We start from the raw sequence: 19,545 nt of genomic DNA, 5'->3' as shown, positions 1-19,545 counted from the left end.
CACATATACTGTAATTTACATTCCCTTTCTTGTCTGTTTGCCAGAAAGAATAAAAAATGTAGGTATTTTATAGGTGTTTGTGACTGCCAACTTTTAAAATATATTACTTATCTATGATACTGTAAACACTGCATGAATATAATTTTAAAAAATAAAGGGGCGACATGATTACAGAAATGAAAAGATAAAAAAGTGATTTTCAATATCATAATGTATGAAACAATTACATTAAAATCAGTTTACGTGCAGGGTCTAAATTTCCCTTAATGCTGACTGAGAGAGTTATTGTTGTGCATACATCATTCAAAACAATGCAAGGAATGCAAAAACACAAAAAAGCAGGGTCACTTGGCACAATAGAGGCATTAGAGCAGTTGTTTGGTACAGGGGCCATATCGGGCTTTAAAGGGATAGTTCACACACAAATTTAAATTATTTAATTATTTGCCATCCCTGATGTGTGTGACTTTCTTTCATCAACAGAACACAAATTAAGATTTTTACAATGCAAGTGAATGGGTGCCAAAATTTTGAAGCTCCAAAAATCACAAAAGTCAGCATAAAAATAGCCTAATCCATGTGACTCCAGTGGTTAAATCATGACTTCAGAAGTGATATGATAGGTTAGGTGAGAAACAGATCAATATTAGAAATTCTCCTACCTGCTCAGTCAATCTCCACTTTAACTTTCACTTTCTTCTTCTTTTGTTTTTGATGATTCACATTCTTCATGCATATCACAATCTACTGGGCAGGGAGAAATATTTCTAGCAAAAATGGACTTAAATAATGATCTGTTTCTCACCCACACCTTTCTCTTCCTCCCTCATGTGGTACCCTTCCTGCAGGCTCATCCTGACATGACCCTCCAGCATGACAATGCCACCAGATAAACTTCTCGTTCTGTGTGTGATTTCCCACCAGCCAGGAATGTCAATGTTCTGCCATGGCCAGCGAAGAGCCCGGATCTCAATACCATTGAGCACGTCTAGGACCTGTTGGATCGGAGGGTGAGGGCAAGGGCCATTCCCCCAGAAATGTCCGGGAACTTGCAAGTGCTTTGGTGGAAGAGTGGGGTAAAATCTCACAGCAAGAACTGCCAAATCTGGTGCAGTCCATGAGGAGGAGATGCACTACAGGACTTAATGCAGCTGATGGCCACACCAGATACTGACTGTTACTTTTGATTTTGATGCACCCCTTTGTTCAGGGACACATTATTCCATTTCTGTTAGTCACATGTCTATGAAACTAGTTCAGTTTATGTCTTAGTTGTTGAATCTTTTTATGATCATACAAATATTTACACATGTTATGTTTGCTGAAAAGTTTAGGTTAGCGGCCTTAAAAATGAAGTATGTAATTTTTCCTCAGTTAATAACATTCTCCTGTTCCAGCTTAATATATAGACATGTTTGTTTGGGTTTCACAATCTCGACTACTGTAACTGCCTCTTTACTGGCCTACCAGCTAAAACTCTTGCCCGATTACAATACATCCAAAACTCTGCAGCTAGAGTTCTCACTAACACTAAGCATTCTGCACACATTACTCCCATCTTGTTTAGTCTTCACTACATCTCATGCCGTATTAAGTTTAAAATTCTTCTCCTGACTCCTGAAAAGCTCCAGAGCTTTTCTCAATGATCTGGCACCTTGTTATATATGTGATTTGCTGCATCCATACACACACTCTTCGTTCTTCTGATTCCAAGTAGTTGTCTGTCCCTTGATTTCGTCTATCCACATTTGGTGGGAATTCTTCACTTCAGTGTAATTGCACCTAAACTGTGGAACTCTCTACCCCAGAGCCTCTGTGATATCTCCTCTATATCTATTTTTAAATTTCAGCTTAAGACACATCTTTTCTCAGCGTTTTATATCCTTTTTTTTAAATGAGATTGTAACTTCTGTTGAAATGTATATTAATGTCCTTTGTCCTGTTAAATATATACAGAGTGTAAAGTGTCCTTGAGCACGTGGAAAGGTGCTATATAAATAAAAAGTTTTATTATTAGTCATTAGTATAAGTGTCCTGAGATAATAACAGTAAATTGCTTTGAGTTTGTGGCAAGAGTATATGTTTGTCTGATGGGAAAACATAAAAAATGATTATTTTTGCAGTTCTGTTTGTTCATGCTAGTGGCTTTTAAATCACATTTAACAAGCACATATCATTGCACCATACCATATTATAAAAAAAACCATACAAAACACCCATATATAGAAAATAGGAATCTGCAAATTTTATACATCACTTGTTTTCATCTCATGTCAAGCTTTTCTATGAAAGCAGTGGGGGAATTTTTTTGTCTTAAAGGATCAGCAGGTGTTCAGACGCAATGAATATTATTCATGCTGTGCAAAGACAGAGGAACGAGAACTGAGAAGTGCTGCCACAAACATATACCCACAAATGTAGGAAATAATAAAAGAAGACCATAATAGGGTATGAGTTAAACCAAAAGGAAGACTTGTGACTTGAAATTGTTATAACACTAATATGGTTTCCCAGGGTTCACATGACATTTCTGAGGGTAATACTTAACATGCAATGTTTTGCCATCATTGCATAAAAAAAACTTTAAGAATGAAGAATGCCGTGACAATGCTTTCCCATTCAGAACATATTTGAACCAGATAGGGCACATAAACGTCTTCAGAGAAAATGACACAAAATTGCATACTTCCAACGAAAGAACTTACATCAGCAATGCACAACCAGAACTATCTGCCTATAAATATACACTCACCTAAAGGATTATTAGGAACACCATACTAATACTGTGTTTGACCCCCTTTCGCCTTCAGAACTGCCTTAATTCTACGTGGCATTGATTCAACAAGGTGTTGAAAGCATTCTTTAGAAATGTTGGCCCATATTGATAGGATAGCATCTTGCAGTTGATGGAGATTTGTGGGATGCACATCCAGGGCACGAAGCTCCCGTTCTACCCATCTTGGGTTGAGATCTGGTGACTGTGGGGGCCATTTTAGTACAGTGAACTTATTGTCATGTTCAAGAAACCAATTTGAAATGATTCGAGCTTTGTGACATGGTGCATTATCCTGCTGGAAGTAGCCATCAGAGGATGGGTACATGGTGGCCAAAATGGTCAGAAACAATCCTCAGGTAGGCCGTGGCATTTAAACGATGCCCAATTGGCACTAAGGGGCCTAAAGTGTGCCAAGAAAACATCCCCCACACCATTACACCACCACCACCAGCCTGCACAGTGGTAACAAGGCATGATGGATCCATGTTCTCATTCTGTTTACGCCAAATTCTGACTCTACCATCTGAATGTCTCAACAGAAATCGAGATTCATCAGACCAGGCAACATTTTTCCCGTCTTCAACTGTCCAATTTTGGTGAGCTCTGGCAAATTGTAGCCTCTTTTTCCTATTTGTAGTGGAGATGAGTGGTACCCGGTGGGGTCTTCTGCTGTTGTAGCCCATCGTGCGTGTTGTGGCTTCACAAATGCTTTGCTGCATACCTCGGTTGTAACGAGTGGTTATTTCAGGCAAAGTTGCTCTTCTATCAGCTTGAAACAGTCGGCCGATTCTCATCTGACCTCTAGCATCAACAAGGCATTTTCGCCCACAGGACTGCCGCATACTGGATGTTTTTCCCTTTTCACACCATTCTTTGTAAACCCTACAAATGGTTGTGTGTGAAAATCCCAGTAACTGAGCAGATTGTGAAATACTCAGACCGGCCCGTCTGGCACCAACAACCATGCCACGCTCAAAATTGCTTAAATCACCTTTCTTTCCCATTCTGACATTCAGTTTGCAGTTCAGGAGATTGTCTTGACCAGGACCACACCCCTAAATGCATTGAAGCAACTGCTATGTGATTGGTTGATTAGATAATTGCATTAATGAGAAATTGAACAGGTGTTCCTAATAATCCTTTAGATGAGTGTAGTCCCGCCATTAAAAAGACAATTAAGACAACTTTACAGCTCAAATAGTACATCTTTTTGTATGAAAGAATTAATATAAGCATTTAAAAAAATTTTTTTAAAGAAAATTATTATACATGCTTCACAATTAGTTTTTTAAACCCTTTGGAATGCAATGCCCCATACATTTCCATTGCAACTGCATTACTGTAAATGCAATATTTGTTGCTTTTTTTTCTTTTCTGAATAGACAAGTTAAAATTATTGTCTGTGATAAATTTAACGATTCTGGTTCATTAAAGGGATAGTTCACCCAAAAATGAAAATTCTCTCATCATTTACTCACCCTCATGCCATCCCATATGTGAATGACATACTTTCTTCTGCTAAACACAAATGCAAGTATTCAGAATAAGAAATTTCAGCTCTGTTGGTCCTTTTCAATGCAAGCGAATGTTGGCCAGAAATCTGAAGGTCCAAAAAGCAGATAAAAGCTGCATAAAAGTAATCCATAAGTCTGTAATAGTTAAATCCATATCTTTAAAAGTGAAGTGATAAGTGTGGGTAAGAAACAGACCAATATTTAAGGCATTTTTACTATAAATCTCTACTTACACTTTAAGATGTGAAAGTGAAACTAAACAGGTGTCACATGTGAATTTTAGATGTAAAAGTAAAGTGGAGATAGAAAGTGGAGTGATTGAAGTGGAAAGAAAGTCATACACATCTGGGATGGCATGAGGGTAGGTAAACAATGAGAGAATTTTCCTGTGGCAGGGCGGAGGGCAGGGCCGGGTCGTGATTCCGCACACCCACTCCCTATTCAGGCTAATCAAGCCTAGGAGAGGGATAAAGGCCGACCGGAGGCGGGAGTGCGACAGAGAGAGTGTTACGGGCAGCTGTCCGACACCTGTGTGTGTGTGTGCTTGTCTTTTTGGTTAAGTTCATTATTAAATTATTATTTAGATAATAATACTCGCCTCCTCCTTTTCCGCTAACAATTCTTTTAATACTTTTCAGATAGAAATATTTGAAAATAAAAAATGCAGTTCTTGGATTTCCTATCCTCAGCAGCCTATAACCAAAGGGTGAGATGATGTTTTTGTTTTTAACAGAACAGATTCTTGCAAAAGGTATGTGCTAGAGGTCTGCGCGGGCTGGATTTTTCAGACCTGCTCCTGAAAAAATAGGTCCCGCCCGCAACGTTTAGCACAGTAGATTCAAAAGAACCGGATCAGAAATTATTTGTTCAGAAATCTGGATACACTGGCAGGTCTTTATGTTTTGCGCTGCTGATTTTGTAGCGATGTTGCTGAATGCTTGCACAGGAAACACTAACAAGAGTATTTTTAGTTTGGTGTTCCCTTCCCAATGGCAGAAGAATGGTCTGAGAATGTTTAAAGTAACAAAAGACATGAAAAACATTAGGTTAAAATTATATCTTTTTTTTTTTTAAATGGAATGGGTTTTCGGTTTCCAACCCAAGTGGTAATCAAACGCATGCCACAGATGCTGTGGATAGAGTAAAACTTGTTTTGAACCCACTGTTAAGTTTCAGACATTAAAAATGTATTCATGCATATGTATACCTCTGTGCTGGATATCAGTTATACAAGTGACTATCTGTTTAATATTGCATATGACCATTTACCGAAGGGCAAACGGCAAGCTCTTATTGTGAAGTAAACAGAAGTGTGTGGGGTTTTGAGGGGAGTGAACGTTGTGAAAAAATGGCAGATCCTAATAAAGTTGTGATCGAATAACTTCTGAAGTGTGTCTTAACACAACTTTCTTGTTTTCCACTTGTTCAATAAACGCACAACACAAAAGACACATTTCTGTACTTTCCTTTATTTCAAACAAGTGAAAATAGCTGCAAATTCTTACAAAAGGAGAAAACCTGTAAAACCATCTTCTTTTGCAGCATTCGCACCATTTCAAACTCATAACTAGTCATTACTATATAAACACTCCTGTTTATTATGACAGTACAGTATGACCCTCCCAAAAATACTGTTCAGAAAGGCACTGAAGAGGTATTAGCAACAAATGGGCTGAAATTGATAAAGATAATGGAACAGCTAATCAATGTCCTTTAGTAGCAGCGCTGCCTCTTACAACAAATGTCATTTCTATTGCAAGGAGTGTATAAGAAAACTGTTCAAGTCAGCAGTGCATTGCTTCAAAAGCCCAAGTTGGGGAACATCTCGGTCAGGGTGGTCTGCTTTGTCCCCTTCTTCAGAGGAGTAACTGGGACTGTTGTTGTTGGAGAAGACACAGGACTTTTCCCAGGAGTCTTTTCCACTAGTTGGGAGCTTGTTACAGACAGTCTCTTTCCAGCTTTCTCATTATCCTCATTCAGTCCTGTGCTATTCCTTGAAGTTGATCGTGATGTACTACAATTCCCTGTCTTAATTTCCTCATCTGGCTTTGCACTTGTGGAAGCCGTAGTGTTTTTTTGCCGGAGTTGATAGCTGTCGGCCGAACCCTTCCTGCGGTCCACAGCGTAATCATGGTTCAACTCCTTCTGAAGTCGCAACGCCATCCGTCGGTCCTCCTCCTCTTGCTGCAAACGACTCCGCAAACTCTCATACCACGCCATCTCTGATAGAAAAGGGCTGTCTGCTAAAGGCAATTCACACTGTGGAGCAGCACATAACCTCTTGTTGAGTAGATCCGATTCACTTTCGAACTCTATCTCTGAGCTCTTTCGTTTTGATGAGGTGCTATTAGGATTGTTGAAAGTGAACGTCTGTTCTGAGCTGCTGGGAATAGAGGTTGAAGGTTTTGCATAGTAGTCCAGTGCTGGCATGGTTAGGTCAACTTTGTCCTCCACAGACTGTGACACGAGGGTTTTTGGAGGGTTCAGAATGTTTTCCTGTTAAAAACCCAAAGATCAATAATCAAACTACATTTATAAACACTTTAGAAATGTTTATAACTACTAAGTCTTTCAAATTCAACTCTACAGTTTCTATAGCATGTGCATATTTTCCAACTGAAAATTACATATAACATCTTAAGTTTAGTTACATTTATCTTTCTGATACTGCATTTGATTTAATCTGATACTGTTTTGATTACATTTTTCATTATAAAATTAATTTAGGAAATAACTAGAAATTAAGAGAAATAAATAAAAATATGCACACTCACAGACCACTTTATTAGGAGCACCTGTAAACCTGCTTATTTATGCAATTATCTTATCAGCCAATCATGTGGAAGTCACAGCCTCAGCTTTCTGTTCTTGTCTGACAGAAGTGGAACCTGACGGAATCTTCTGTTGTAGCCCATCCAACTCAAGGTTTGACATGTTATGCATTCTGAGATGTTATTCTGCTCATTACAATTGTACAGATGGGTTATCTGTGTTACCGTAGCCTTTCTGTCAGCTCAAACCAGTCTGGCCATTGTCCATTGACCTCTCTCATTAAAAAGGCATTTCCATCCAGTGCCGCTCACTGGATGTTTTTTGTTGTTGGCTCCATTCCGCGTAAACTCTAGAGACCATTGTGCATTACAGAAATACTCAAACCAGCCCATCAGGCACCAAAAATCAAGCCACCCTCAAAATCAGTGAGATCACATTTTTTCCCCTGATGGTTGATGTGAACATTAACTGAAGCTCCTAACCCATATCTACATGATTTTATACATTGCACTGCTGCCATTGTGGAAGATTAGATAATCGCATGAATAAGTTGGTGTGCCAAATAAAGTTGTCGTGAGTGTGTGTATATACAGGTGCTGGTCATATAATTAGAATATCATCAAAACGTTGATTTATTTCAGTAATTCCATTCTAAAAGTGAAACTTGGATAATGTATACATTCATTCCACACAGAGTGATATATTTTAAGTGTTCATTCCTTTTAATTGATGATTATAACTGACAACTAATGAAAAACCCCAAAATCAGTATCTCAGAAAATTTGAATGTTGTGAAAAGGTTCAATATTGAAGACACCGGGTGCCACACTCTAATCAGCTAATTAACTCAAAACACCTGCAAAGGCCTTTAAATGGTCTCTCAGTCTAGTTCTGTAGGCTACACAATCATGGGGAAGACTGCTGACTTGACAGCTGTCCAAAAGACGACCATTGAGACCTTGCACAAGGAGGGCAAGACACAAAAGGTCATTGCTAAAGAGGCTGGCTGTTCACAGAGCTCTGTGTCCAAGCACATTAATAAAGAGGCAAAGGGAAGGAAAAGATGTGGTAGAAAAAAAATGTACAAGCAATAGGGATAACCGCACCCTGGAGAGGATTGTGAAACAAAACCCATTCAAAAATGTGGGGGAGATTCACAAAGAGTGGACTGCAGCTGGAGTCAGTGCTTCAAGAACCACCACGCACAGACGTATGCAAGACATGGGTTTCAGCTGTCGCATTCCTTGTGTCAAGCCACTCTTGAACAAGACACAGCGTCTCGCCTGGGCTTAAGACAAAAATGACTGGACTGCTGCTGAGTGGTCAAAAGTTATGTTCTCTGATGAAAGTAAATTTTGCATTTCCTTTATAAATCAAGGTCCCAGAGTCTGGAGGATGAGAGGAGAGGCACAGAATCCATGTTGCTTAAAGTCCAGTGTAAAGTTTCCACAGTCAGTGATGGTTTGGGGTGCCATGTCATCTGCTGGTGTTGATCCACTGTGTTTTCTGAGGTCCAAGGTCAACGCAGCAGTCTACCAGGAAGTTTTAGAGCACTTCATGCTTCCTGCTGCTGACCAACTTTATAGAGATGCAGATTTCATTTTCCAACAGGACTTGGCACCTGCACACAGTGCCAAAGCTACCAGTACCTGGTTTAAGGACAATGGTATCCCTGTTCTTAATTGGCCAGCAAACTCACCTGACCTTAACCCTATAGAAAATCTATGGGGTATTGTGAAGAGGAAGATGCGATACGCCAGACCCAACAATGCAGAAGAGCTGAACGCCACTATCAGAGCAACCTGGGCTCTCATAACACCCGAGCAGTGCCACAGACTGATCGACTCCATGCCACGCCGCGCTGCTGCAGTAATTCAGGCAAAAGGAGCCCCAACTAAGTATTGAGTGCTGTACATGCTCATACTTATCATGTTCATACTTTTCAGTTGGCCAACATTTCTAAAAATCCTTTTTTTGTATTGGTCTTAAGTAATATTCTAATTTTTGGAGATACTGAATTTGGGATTTTCATTAGTTGTCAGTTTTAATCATCACAATTAAATGAAATAACATTTGAAATATATCAGTCTGTGTGTAATGAATGAATATAATATCCAAGTTTCACTTTTTGAATGGAATTACTGAAATAAATCAACTTTTTGATGATATTCTAATTATATGACCAGCACCTGTATATACACTCACCTAAAGGATTATTAGGAACACCATACTAATACTGTGTTTGACCCCCTTTTGCCTTCAGAACCTGCCTTAATTCTACGTGGCATTGATTCAACAAGGTGCTGAAAGCATTCTTTAGAAATGTTGGCCCATATTGATAGGATAGCATCTTGCAGTTGATGGAGATTTGTGGGATGCACATCCAAGGCACAAAGCTCCCGTTCCACCACATCCCAAAGATGCTCTATTGGGTTGAGATCTGGTGACTGTGGGGGCCATTTTAGTACAGTGAACTCATTGTCATGTTCAAGAAACCAATTTGAAATGATTCGAGCTTTGTGACATGGTGCATTATCCTGCTGGAAGTAGCCATCAGAGGATGGGTACATGGTGGCCATAAAGGGATGGACATGGTCAGAAACAATGCTCAGGTAGGCCGTGGCATTTAAACGATGCCCAATTGGCACTAAGGGGCCTAAAGTGTGCCAAGAAAACATCCCCCACATCATTACACTACCACCACCAGCCTGCACAGTGGTAACAAGGCATGATGGATCCATGTTCTCATTCTGTTTACGCCAAATTCTGACTCTACCATCTGAATGTCTCAACAGAAATCGAGACTCATCAGACCAGGCAACATTTTTCCAGTCTTCAACTGTCCAATTTTGGTGAGCTCTTGCAAATTGTAGCCTCTTTTTCCAATTTGTAGTGGAGATGAGTGGTACCCGGTGGGGTATTCTGCTGTTGTAGCCCATCCGCCTCAAGGTTGTGCGTGTTGTGGCTTCACAAATGCTTTGCTGCATACCTCGGTTGTAACGAGTGGTTATTTCAGGCAAAGTTGCTCTTCTATCAGCTTGAATCAGTCGGCCCATTCTCCTCTGACCTCTAGCATCAACAAGGCATTTTCGCCCACAGGACTGCCGCATACTGGATGTTTTTCCCTTTTCACACCATTCTTTGTAAACCCTACAAATGGTTGTGTGTGAAAATCCCAGTAACTGAGCAGATTGTGAAGTACTCAGACCGGCCCGTCTGGCACCATCAACCATGCCACGCTCAAAATTGCTTAAATCACCTTTCTTTCCCATTCTGACATTCGGTTTGGAGTTCAGGAGATTGTCTTGACCAGGACCACACCCCTAAATGCATTGAAGCAACTGCCATGTGATTGGTTGATTAGATAATTGCATTAATGAGAAATTGAACAGGTGTTCCTAATAATCCTTTAGGTGAGTGTGTATATATATATATATATATATATATATATATATATATATATATATATATATATATATATATATATTTATTTACATTCATAATCACCTTATTAGCCATCAGGGAGGGGTCTGGTCTTCCCTCAGAACAGCTGGTCTGTTTATAAGACACTGGGCGTAGAAACCTGTGATATGAGTATGTAGTCACTTACACTTCAAACAACCCTACGGTCTTTAAACCATAAAAGAATGACCAGGCGAGTTATAATACTGATATAGTTGGCCAAATAAACAGTAGATACTTACTTCTCAATATCCCCTGCATGTGGTTTCTTTTTCTTAGCTGAGGTAGCATCAGTAGGTTTGATGTGCAAAGGTGAATCAGAGATTGGTCCTGAATTCTACACAAACAACAAAAAAGCATTACATCTCATCTTATTTTGAGAAAGTTGAGGTTTGATACTACAGGAACACAAAACTGCATCAGCGTGAATAAAGGCATGTTTGTTCTAAATATGAGACTTTTCAAACATCAAGGTCTTTACTCTTCTTTATATTGGTGTTTCTTTAACATTGGGCAATTTCATGTCCAATAACATTAAATTATTACATGTTCAAAACTATGATAATCTAAACATAATTTTTCAAAAATGTTAATTCTCCGACAGCTGTGGGACAGCAGTAATTTCCACCACAACAAATGATTTTGCCCCCCCACATTTTTTTTTCTTTCTTTCCCCCAAAAATGAGTCAACAAAAGTGTCAGTGAAGACATATAAAGACATGGAATGATTGAAGATAAAGAAAATTCACTTGTGAGCAGAATATTTTTCCAGGCCATCATTTCCTATCAAGCTCATTTCAATCAGCATCATTTCCACCACGGAATTCTATTAGACAAATCCTTGAATGCTGTTCATATTGGTACTGTTCCAGGACAAAATTATTCTGGAGCATTTCTTGTGTAAATATATTACATGTAATTTATTAATACATTTATTGACACACTCAACTAACTTTTTTCATAGTTACACTAGCATATTGATGACCTTAAAGGGAATAAATACAGACTAAAAGCAGCTTAAATTTAGATTTCATGGCGACTTTAAAATGTTCGGGGGGACTTTATGGTATTTAGACATTTTAGACATTAAATGATTAATTTATATAGAAAATATACATATTTTTTTGTTACCTTCACTTCAGATAAAAACAAAATGATTATTGTTGCCTGGTCTCTGTAACCAATGTTGTAACTTAATTTCTACATATTATCACAAATTATGCATTTGGATATATATTTAGACTAGGTTTGCTGCGATAACAAAATTTTAGCTTTGCTACGATACCAGCCCTGGTACATCGGTATTGATACTAAATAGGGTTGGGCGATGTCCCCTAAATTGGCAGTTGACGATGTTGACAGTAAAACATCGTGATAGACGATGATATCAATATATCAATATAATTTCATATAATTTTCAAAAATGCTATGAAAAATTATTATTTCGTTATTTTACTAACCCAACTAATGACTCGTCGGCGCTTTATCAGTACGTTGCACGACACGTTTTTTTTTTAGCTTTCACTTAAGAAGAGTTGTGCTCTTTATAATTTCATATAATTTTCAAAAATGCTATGAAAAATTATTATTTAGTTATTTTACTAACCCAACTAATGACTCGTCGGCGCTTTATCAGTAGGTTGCACGACACGTTTTTTTTTAGCTTTCACTTAAGAAGAGTTGTGCTCTTTTTATTTTAATATATCTCTTTACATAAATACTATTTTCCACTTAAAAACTATAATTTCGATATTTTACTCATTGATGAGCAAAAGGTCGAGGCAGAAATGACCATGTACCTGCAGGAAATGGCCATTGATGGGGAAGAGGACCCGCTGACTTGGTGGAAAACGAACGACAAAAGGTTTCCGTTCATGGCAAGATTAGCACGGAAATATCTGTGCATATGTGCTACCAATACTCCATCAGAGCGGGTCTTCAGCACAGCGGGTAGTGTAGTTACTCCAATCCGCAGCTTATTAAAACCAGATAAAGTGAATATGTTGTTATTTCTGGCCAGAAACATCGAAATTTAAACATGGTCTATGGTGAAAGATATTAGACTTCTTTACGCATTTTTCAGCCATCCGTTCTGGAGCTATTCGATTTTGCATCTTATTTTTTAAACGTTCATTTGTGTAGTTCATATGACCACTTTACAATATTTCAATAACATAATTTATTTTGTAGCCTGTGCTGAAGTTAATTGTGCTGCTAATTATAAGTGAAATGTTAATGCCGAGTTTCGGTCTGAGTGTTGTTCCCGTTTTCTAGTTCTTTATTTGTTGTTCTTCTATGTTTTAATAAATGTGTGTTATTCATATTCACCTTGTTTCTTTCATTTGATTGGACATTATGGATTCATGGCCAAGGAAATTTTTCTTTAAAAGTATTAACCAGACAAAAGTTATTTGACGTTCGCTGGTCTGGGTTTATCTTAAACTGCCGCTTCAGTGTATACAAGAGCTATGTGACAATGAACAAGATTTTCTGAGACACTACAACTACTAATAATGAATTAATAAAGGCTATTTTCTTGTAGCCTACAACATAAAATATTTTAATCTAAATGTACAGTGTAAGACATGTAAAAAAAGACAAGAAGCTAACAATGTCAAGATCAATATTTGTGTAGCCTGCCTGACACGGTATTTTCACAGACTAACACGTCACGTCTCTGGCATATACCACAGTATTTAAAATAGCATATATGCATTAGTTATATTCTCAATTTAATTTACAGAGCAATCCCTGCAAAGTTTTTAGGTTAACTATAGAAGAGACTAGGATTAGTGAGTCACACTAGCAAGACTCGCAAAAGGGGGCGTGGCATCACGATGGTGGCTCTACATCGTGATGTTGGTCAGCCATCACGATGGACGATGATATCGTCCATCGGCACAACCCTAATACTAAATCAATACTTCAGCAACAAATAAATAGCATCAGATTACTGATGAAACAGAAAAGGATTACAACTTAAATCATTAAATTAGTATTAAAAGCAAAAACCGAGGTTACAGTGAGACACTTACAATGGAAGTGAATGGGGCCAATTTTTGGAGTGCTTAAAAGGCAGAAATGTGAAGTTTACAATTTTATAAAAAAAACTTACATTAATTCTTCTGTTAAAACTCATGTATTATTTGAGCTGTAAAGTTGTTTAGATGGTCATTTTAGGGTTTGTTGACTTTACATTGTCATGACAATTAAGTTGTAAAATTGGATATATCTTTACACGGAAAAGGTGATTTTTTTTTCCACACTAAAATCATGGTTACACACATATTGTTTATGTACTAAGGCTATACTTTTGAAACAGTGAGTATTTTAACGTTCAACAATTGGCCTCATTCACTTCCGTTTTCTCTCGATTTTTGCACTTCTTAAAGAAAAGGAGAGATGAGTCAAAATAAATGTTTTTGGTAATCAATATTATGCCACAAATGCTGTCGATTGAGCTTTACTTGTATCGAACCCAGAATATTCCTTTAAATGGTCATGAAACACAAAAAAATATTTTATATGGATATAAAATATTGATATGATGTATTAATAGTATTTCACAGCTATACATCAGCAATGTTTAGTTACTTGCATGATTATTCATCTTGAGAAGGCATGCGTTTGAATGGTACTTTAGTCCAAAAATTCAAAAGCATTGATTACAAATGTATTTACTAGAGGTCGACCAATATGGGATTTTTAATGGGCAGTGCCGATATCCAGAGGACTGAATGGCCGATAGGCTGATATACACTCACCTAAAGGATTATTAGGAACACCATACTAATACTGTGTTTGACCCCCTATCGCCTTCAGAACTGCCTTAATTCTAAGTGGCATTGATTCAACAAGGTGCTGAAAGCATTCTTTAGAAATGTTGGCCCATATTGATAGGATAGCATCTTGCAGTTGATGGAGATTTGAGGGATGCACATCTAGGGCACGAAGCTCCCGTTCCACCACATCCCAAAGATGCTCTATTGGGTTGAGATCTGGTGACTGTGGGGGCCATTTTAGGACAGTGAACTCATTGTCATGTTCAAGAAACCAATTTGAAATGATTCAAGCTTTGTGACATGGTGCATTATCCTGCTGGAAGTAGCCATCAGAGGATGGGTACATGGTGGCCATAAAGGGATGGACATGGTCAGAAACAATGCTCAGGTAGGCCGTGGCATTTAAACGATGCCCAATTGGCTCTAAGGGGCCTAAAGTGTGCCAAGAAAACATGCCCCACACCATTACACCACCACCACCAGCCTGCACAGTGGTAACAAGAAATGATGGATCCATGTTCTCATTCTGTTTACGCCAAATTCTGACTCTACCATCTGAATGTCTCAACAGAAATCGAGACTCATCAGACCAGTTGTGTCCAATTTTGGTGAGCTCTTGCAAATTGTAGCCTCTTTTTCCTATTTGTAGTGGAGATGAGTGGTACCCGGTGGGGTCTTCTGCTGTTGTAGCCCATCCGCCTCAAGGTTGTGCGTGTTGTGGCTTCACAAATGCTTTGCTGCATACCTCGGTTGTAACGAGTGGTTATTTCAGGCAAAGTTGCTCTTCTATCAGTTTGAATCAGTCGGCCCATTCTCCTCTGACCTCTAGGCATTTTCGCCCACAGGACTGCCGCATACTGGACGTTTTTCCCTTTTCACACCATTCTTTGTAAACCCTAGAAATGGTTGTGCGTGAAAATCCCAGTAACTGAGCAGATTGTGAAATACTCAGACCGGCCCGTCTGGCACCAACAACCATGCCACGCTCAAAATTGCTTAAATCACCTTTCTTTCCCATGACATTCAGTTTGGAGTTCAGGAGATTGTCTTGACCAGGACCACACCCCTAAATGCATTGAAGCAACTGCCATGTGATTGGTTGATTAGATAATTGCATTAATGAGAAATTGAACAGGTGTTCCTAATAATCCTTTAGTTGAGTGTATATAGATGGGAATCTTGAGAAATTTTATGATTCCAATTCCTCTAAACGATTCCAGAAATTATTTTTGTATTTTTGAGGAAGAATTATTTGATGAGATTACTACAGCGCAGATAACACAAATCAGAAATAAATGTAATACAATTCTTGTAAAAGGTGTGTTTGCAGACTTTGAGACATTAATACAATTGTTGAAAGTGAACGTCTGTTCTGGGCTGCTGGGAATAGAGATTGAATGTTTTGCACAGTAGTCCAGCGCTGGCATGGTAAGGACAACTTTGTTCTACACAGACAGTGACAAGGGTTTTTGGAGGGTTCAGAATGTTTTCCATAATACAATCCAAAAATCCTAACTAAATTTTTTTTTTAAATCTAAACAAACAAGAAATTTGAAGGCATAATTAATGTATTGTTTTAGAAAATTCCACTTTTTAAAACAAAACTTGTGTATCTTTAATTATATATATATTTTCATTTGAATAACTAGTCTGTAACTGCACTGCTTGATTAAAGTCTCACAGGTCTAACGTAACATGACATGACAGAAACAGTAGCAGAAACAGTTTAGACTGTGTTATGTAGCCTAATGTTGTACTTCAGTCTTGAGTAGGGCTGGGACAATGCGTCGACGTCATCGCAAAAAATATGTCGACGCAAAATATGCGCGTCGATTCGTCGGACCCAAAACAAAGATGGCGGTGCCGGCGACTAGTAGCAACACCAGTGGCTCCTCAGACTATCAGAAGTGCAAGGCGGCATGCACTCGTTCCTCTAAAGTATGGGAATTCTTTAATTTAAAAGGAAACAATTCCGTGATATTTCGTCTTTGCAAAATGGAGATGGCCTTCCATTCTAGCACCACGGCAATGCACCAGCACCTTAACTCTTTCCCCGCCAGCGTTTTTAAAAAAAAGTTGCCAGCCACCGCCAGGGTTTTTGACGATTTTCGCTAAACTTTAATGGCCCGCAGAATATTTTTTTCCATGAATATATGAAGATGCTATACATCACAATAAAGATCTGAGCCTCTGCTTTTAGGCAAAAAAAACGATTTTATATTATCTTCATATGTTCTTTTTTTATTGCGACTTGAACAGAGGTAGGTTTTGTCAAAAAACAACATTTCAGACAAAAAGCTGAGAAAAAGGCATGTTTATGTCTGATATTTTGAGCTTCTCAATACTCCACTTCATGTTTGAGACGATCGCAGTCTGTTTCTTTGATCAAAGAGTTGCGTACTCTTTCAAAACATGCGCAGGGGTCTTCCTTACCGTATAACACCTAAAACACGGAAACCCGGAAAATTCTGTGTTTGGCGGGGAAGCGTTTTTTCATAAAACACAGAAAATTCCGTGTTTGGCGGGGAAAGAGTTAAGAGGCACCACCCGGTTGCAGCTGCAGATGACAGAGCACCGTAAGTTTTTTTTCAACTCCCCACTTTGCACTCGATGTTGGAGTAGGCTATAATACGTTGTCGACACCTAAAGTTTTAAACTATAGCTATTAATAATACGCTTATAGCTATGAATGTGGTGAAAAATACATAGAGGACACTGACAACGGCTGACAGACAGGACCAAGCAGGTAACATTTAATAAAGTCTCAACTTTCAAATCTGGTCATTCAAAGAAAATTAAACCATAAATAGGCCTACTATTTTGTGGCTCTTTAATGTGTCGTGACAGATTGCCTCAGTTAAAGCTGCTTCGTGAACCGATCATCTTTTCCTTGGTTAATTTATAGCATCAAATAGGCTAAACATGAATGTAGCCTACATCAGAAGGACTGTTGTTTTAACCGCGGAAAGATGTCAGTACAGTAGCCTACAATCCATTATTCAAATTCAAATCCACCGACGTTAATCTTCTCTCTCCTGACTACTTTGTCGGACAAAAATGGCGTATTATGATTGATTGATCAGATCGCCAGTCAATCAAACTCCCGGCAAATTTTTTTTTTTTTACATTTTATACACCCCCACCCCCGATGAAACCGGTATTACCGGTGTTGTCACAAGTCGATTAATCGAATCGAACTGGAAAAATTAATCGTTAGATTAATCGATGCATCGAAAAAATAATCGCTAGATTAATCGTTTAAAAAATAATCGTTTATCCCAGCCCTAGTCTTGAGACTTCAACAGTTCTTATTTCATTTCAAGTTGGACATTCATAACTTGTGCATCAGTATGAGATTACGTCAGACCCTGAGATGAAACTGCTGTATGTTTTGTGCTGTAGATTCAAAAGGACCGGTTCTAATACTGAGCGTAATATCGTCTCTTATGTGTGACCTCACCAGCTCTTGGCTGAGCAGTCTGGCAAGTCTCTCATCGCCCTCCAGCTGTTGCTCCTCCTGTCTTTTCCTCTCTTCCATCAGGCGCTCCTCTTCCTCAGCTAGGAGGCGCTGGATGTACTCCTCACTGGCTCTCCTCTCAGCTTCCTCTAGAGCTCTCTTCTCCTCCACCAGCTGTTCAATACAAGCAAGGTTTAATGATTGCTTTTTATGGGGGGTGGGAAGAATGACCAAAATTGTATATCACATATAGAAAATTACTAAAATAACTTGTATATCTTGAAAACAAGACATTAGATCTTACAGTAACGATATATATACCACAGTATGGATATTTTTGCAGGAAATATATATAGATAGATAGATAGATAGATATATATTACATAACCATGAAGTAATGGTTTTTTTGTTTTGTTTTTGCTAATCAAGATGCTTCTAATAACTTTTTTTAATTTGGAACATTATTAGGGATGGGAATCATAAGAAATATTTGGAATAAATGCAATTATATTTGGATTTACAAAATAACAAAACTAAAAATTTGCTTTTTAATTACACAATGTCATCTCAACAACCACGGAGTAATTACTATGAATTCTAGGTTTATTTATTTATTTTTTTCAATAATATAATAAATAATATAATAAAACTCCCAATTTGGAATGCCCAATTCCCAATGAGTCCTCGTGGTGGCGTAGTGACTCGCCTCAATTCGGGTGGCAAAGGAATTTCAGTTGCCTCCACGTCTGAGACGTCAATCCGCGCATTTTATCGTTGAGCACGTTATCACAAACACATAGCGTGTATGGAGGCCAGCGCTATTCTACGCGGCATCCACACACAACTCACCATGCGCCCCACTGAGAGGTTAAACCATGTGACCCTACCCTCCCTAGCAATTTGGTTGCTTACGAGACCTGGCCGGAGTCACACAGCACACAAATTCTACATATATTTAAGTCTCATAAGAGCAGAGAACAGTCACATAGGATGTAATAGTTAGGGAATCGGACAACACTGTTCAGTTTGTTTCATGCTGCTGATTTTATAGATGTGTTACATTGTCCCTGAGTGGTTGCGCAGGAAACGCTTTCAGAGTGTTAGTACAGTGTTGTGTCTGCATAGGTGGAATAATGCACATTTGAGAACTTTAAATAAGTTCTTCATAACAAATGAATGTCAAACAAGCTGCTTCACATTATTCAACACTTTTATTAAAAAACTCAAACAATTAGCCCATAACATTATAGAAGGGAGAGGACGAGACAAATTTGAAGCCATTGTAAAATAAAGCAATAATAAGCCATTAAATGCCACGTGTTGATTTTACAATGGGTAAAGGGTGTTCTTATGAATGACGCAAAGTGACAACTGACAACAGAAACGTAAAATATGGCAATGTTAAAAACATAGCAAAATGTTTTAGTAACGATAATCGTTATAAACAATTCCTTCATCAAGTAATACAGGCTGTTTGTGGTTGCCAAGCAATGTAGCAACTTGATGCATTTCGATAAAATGCGGTTACATAATTACATGTTACAAAATACATGTTGTGCTGTGAAAGTGTGGACAGTAGGGCTGCAACTAACGATTATTTTGTTAATCGATTAATTTACCGATTATTCGCCGATTATTGCAAAGATTAACCCTCTGGGGTCTGAGGGTATTTTGGGCCATGGAGAAGTTTTGACATGCCTTGACATTTGTGCTTTTTTCAGTTGCTTAAAAACATATTAATGGCTAAAGTCTGATAACACTGTATTCAGCACAAACTGGGCT

General features: G+C 38.4%; 1 protein-coding gene across 1 annotated transcript in view; it reads right to left on the bottom strand.

Annotated features, from left to right (window-relative positions):
• Window positions 1–5,745: 5,745 nt before the first annotated feature.
• Window positions 5,746–19,545, bottom strand: part of LOC127629776 (E3 ubiquitin-protein ligase rnf168-like) — a 36,898-nt gene continuing 23,098 nt past the window's right edge. The window contains exons 4-7 of the mRNA XM_052107015.1: window positions 17,767–17,937; window positions 10,767–10,861; window positions 10,570–10,645; window positions 5,746–6,786 (exon numbers count right to left, since the gene is read on the bottom strand). Coding sequence (XP_051962975.1) covers window positions 6,091–6,786; window positions 10,570–10,645; window positions 10,767–10,861; window positions 17,767–17,937 — 1,038 coding nt within the window. The 3' untranslated portion in view covers window positions 5,746–6,090. The remainder of the gene's footprint in view (window positions 6,787–10,569; window positions 10,646–10,766; window positions 10,862–17,766; window positions 17,938–19,545) is intronic.

This window comes from Xyrauchen texanus, chromosome 36 (genome assembly GCF_025860055.1).
Source record: "Xyrauchen texanus isolate HMW12.3.18 chromosome 36, RBS_HiC_50CHRs, whole genome shotgun sequence".
Taxonomy (NCBI): domain Eukaryota; kingdom Metazoa; phylum Chordata; class Actinopteri; order Cypriniformes; family Catostomidae; genus Xyrauchen; species Xyrauchen texanus.
The sequence above is the reverse complement of the archived record's forward strand: the minus strand, read 5'-3'. Positions and strand labels throughout refer to the sequence as shown.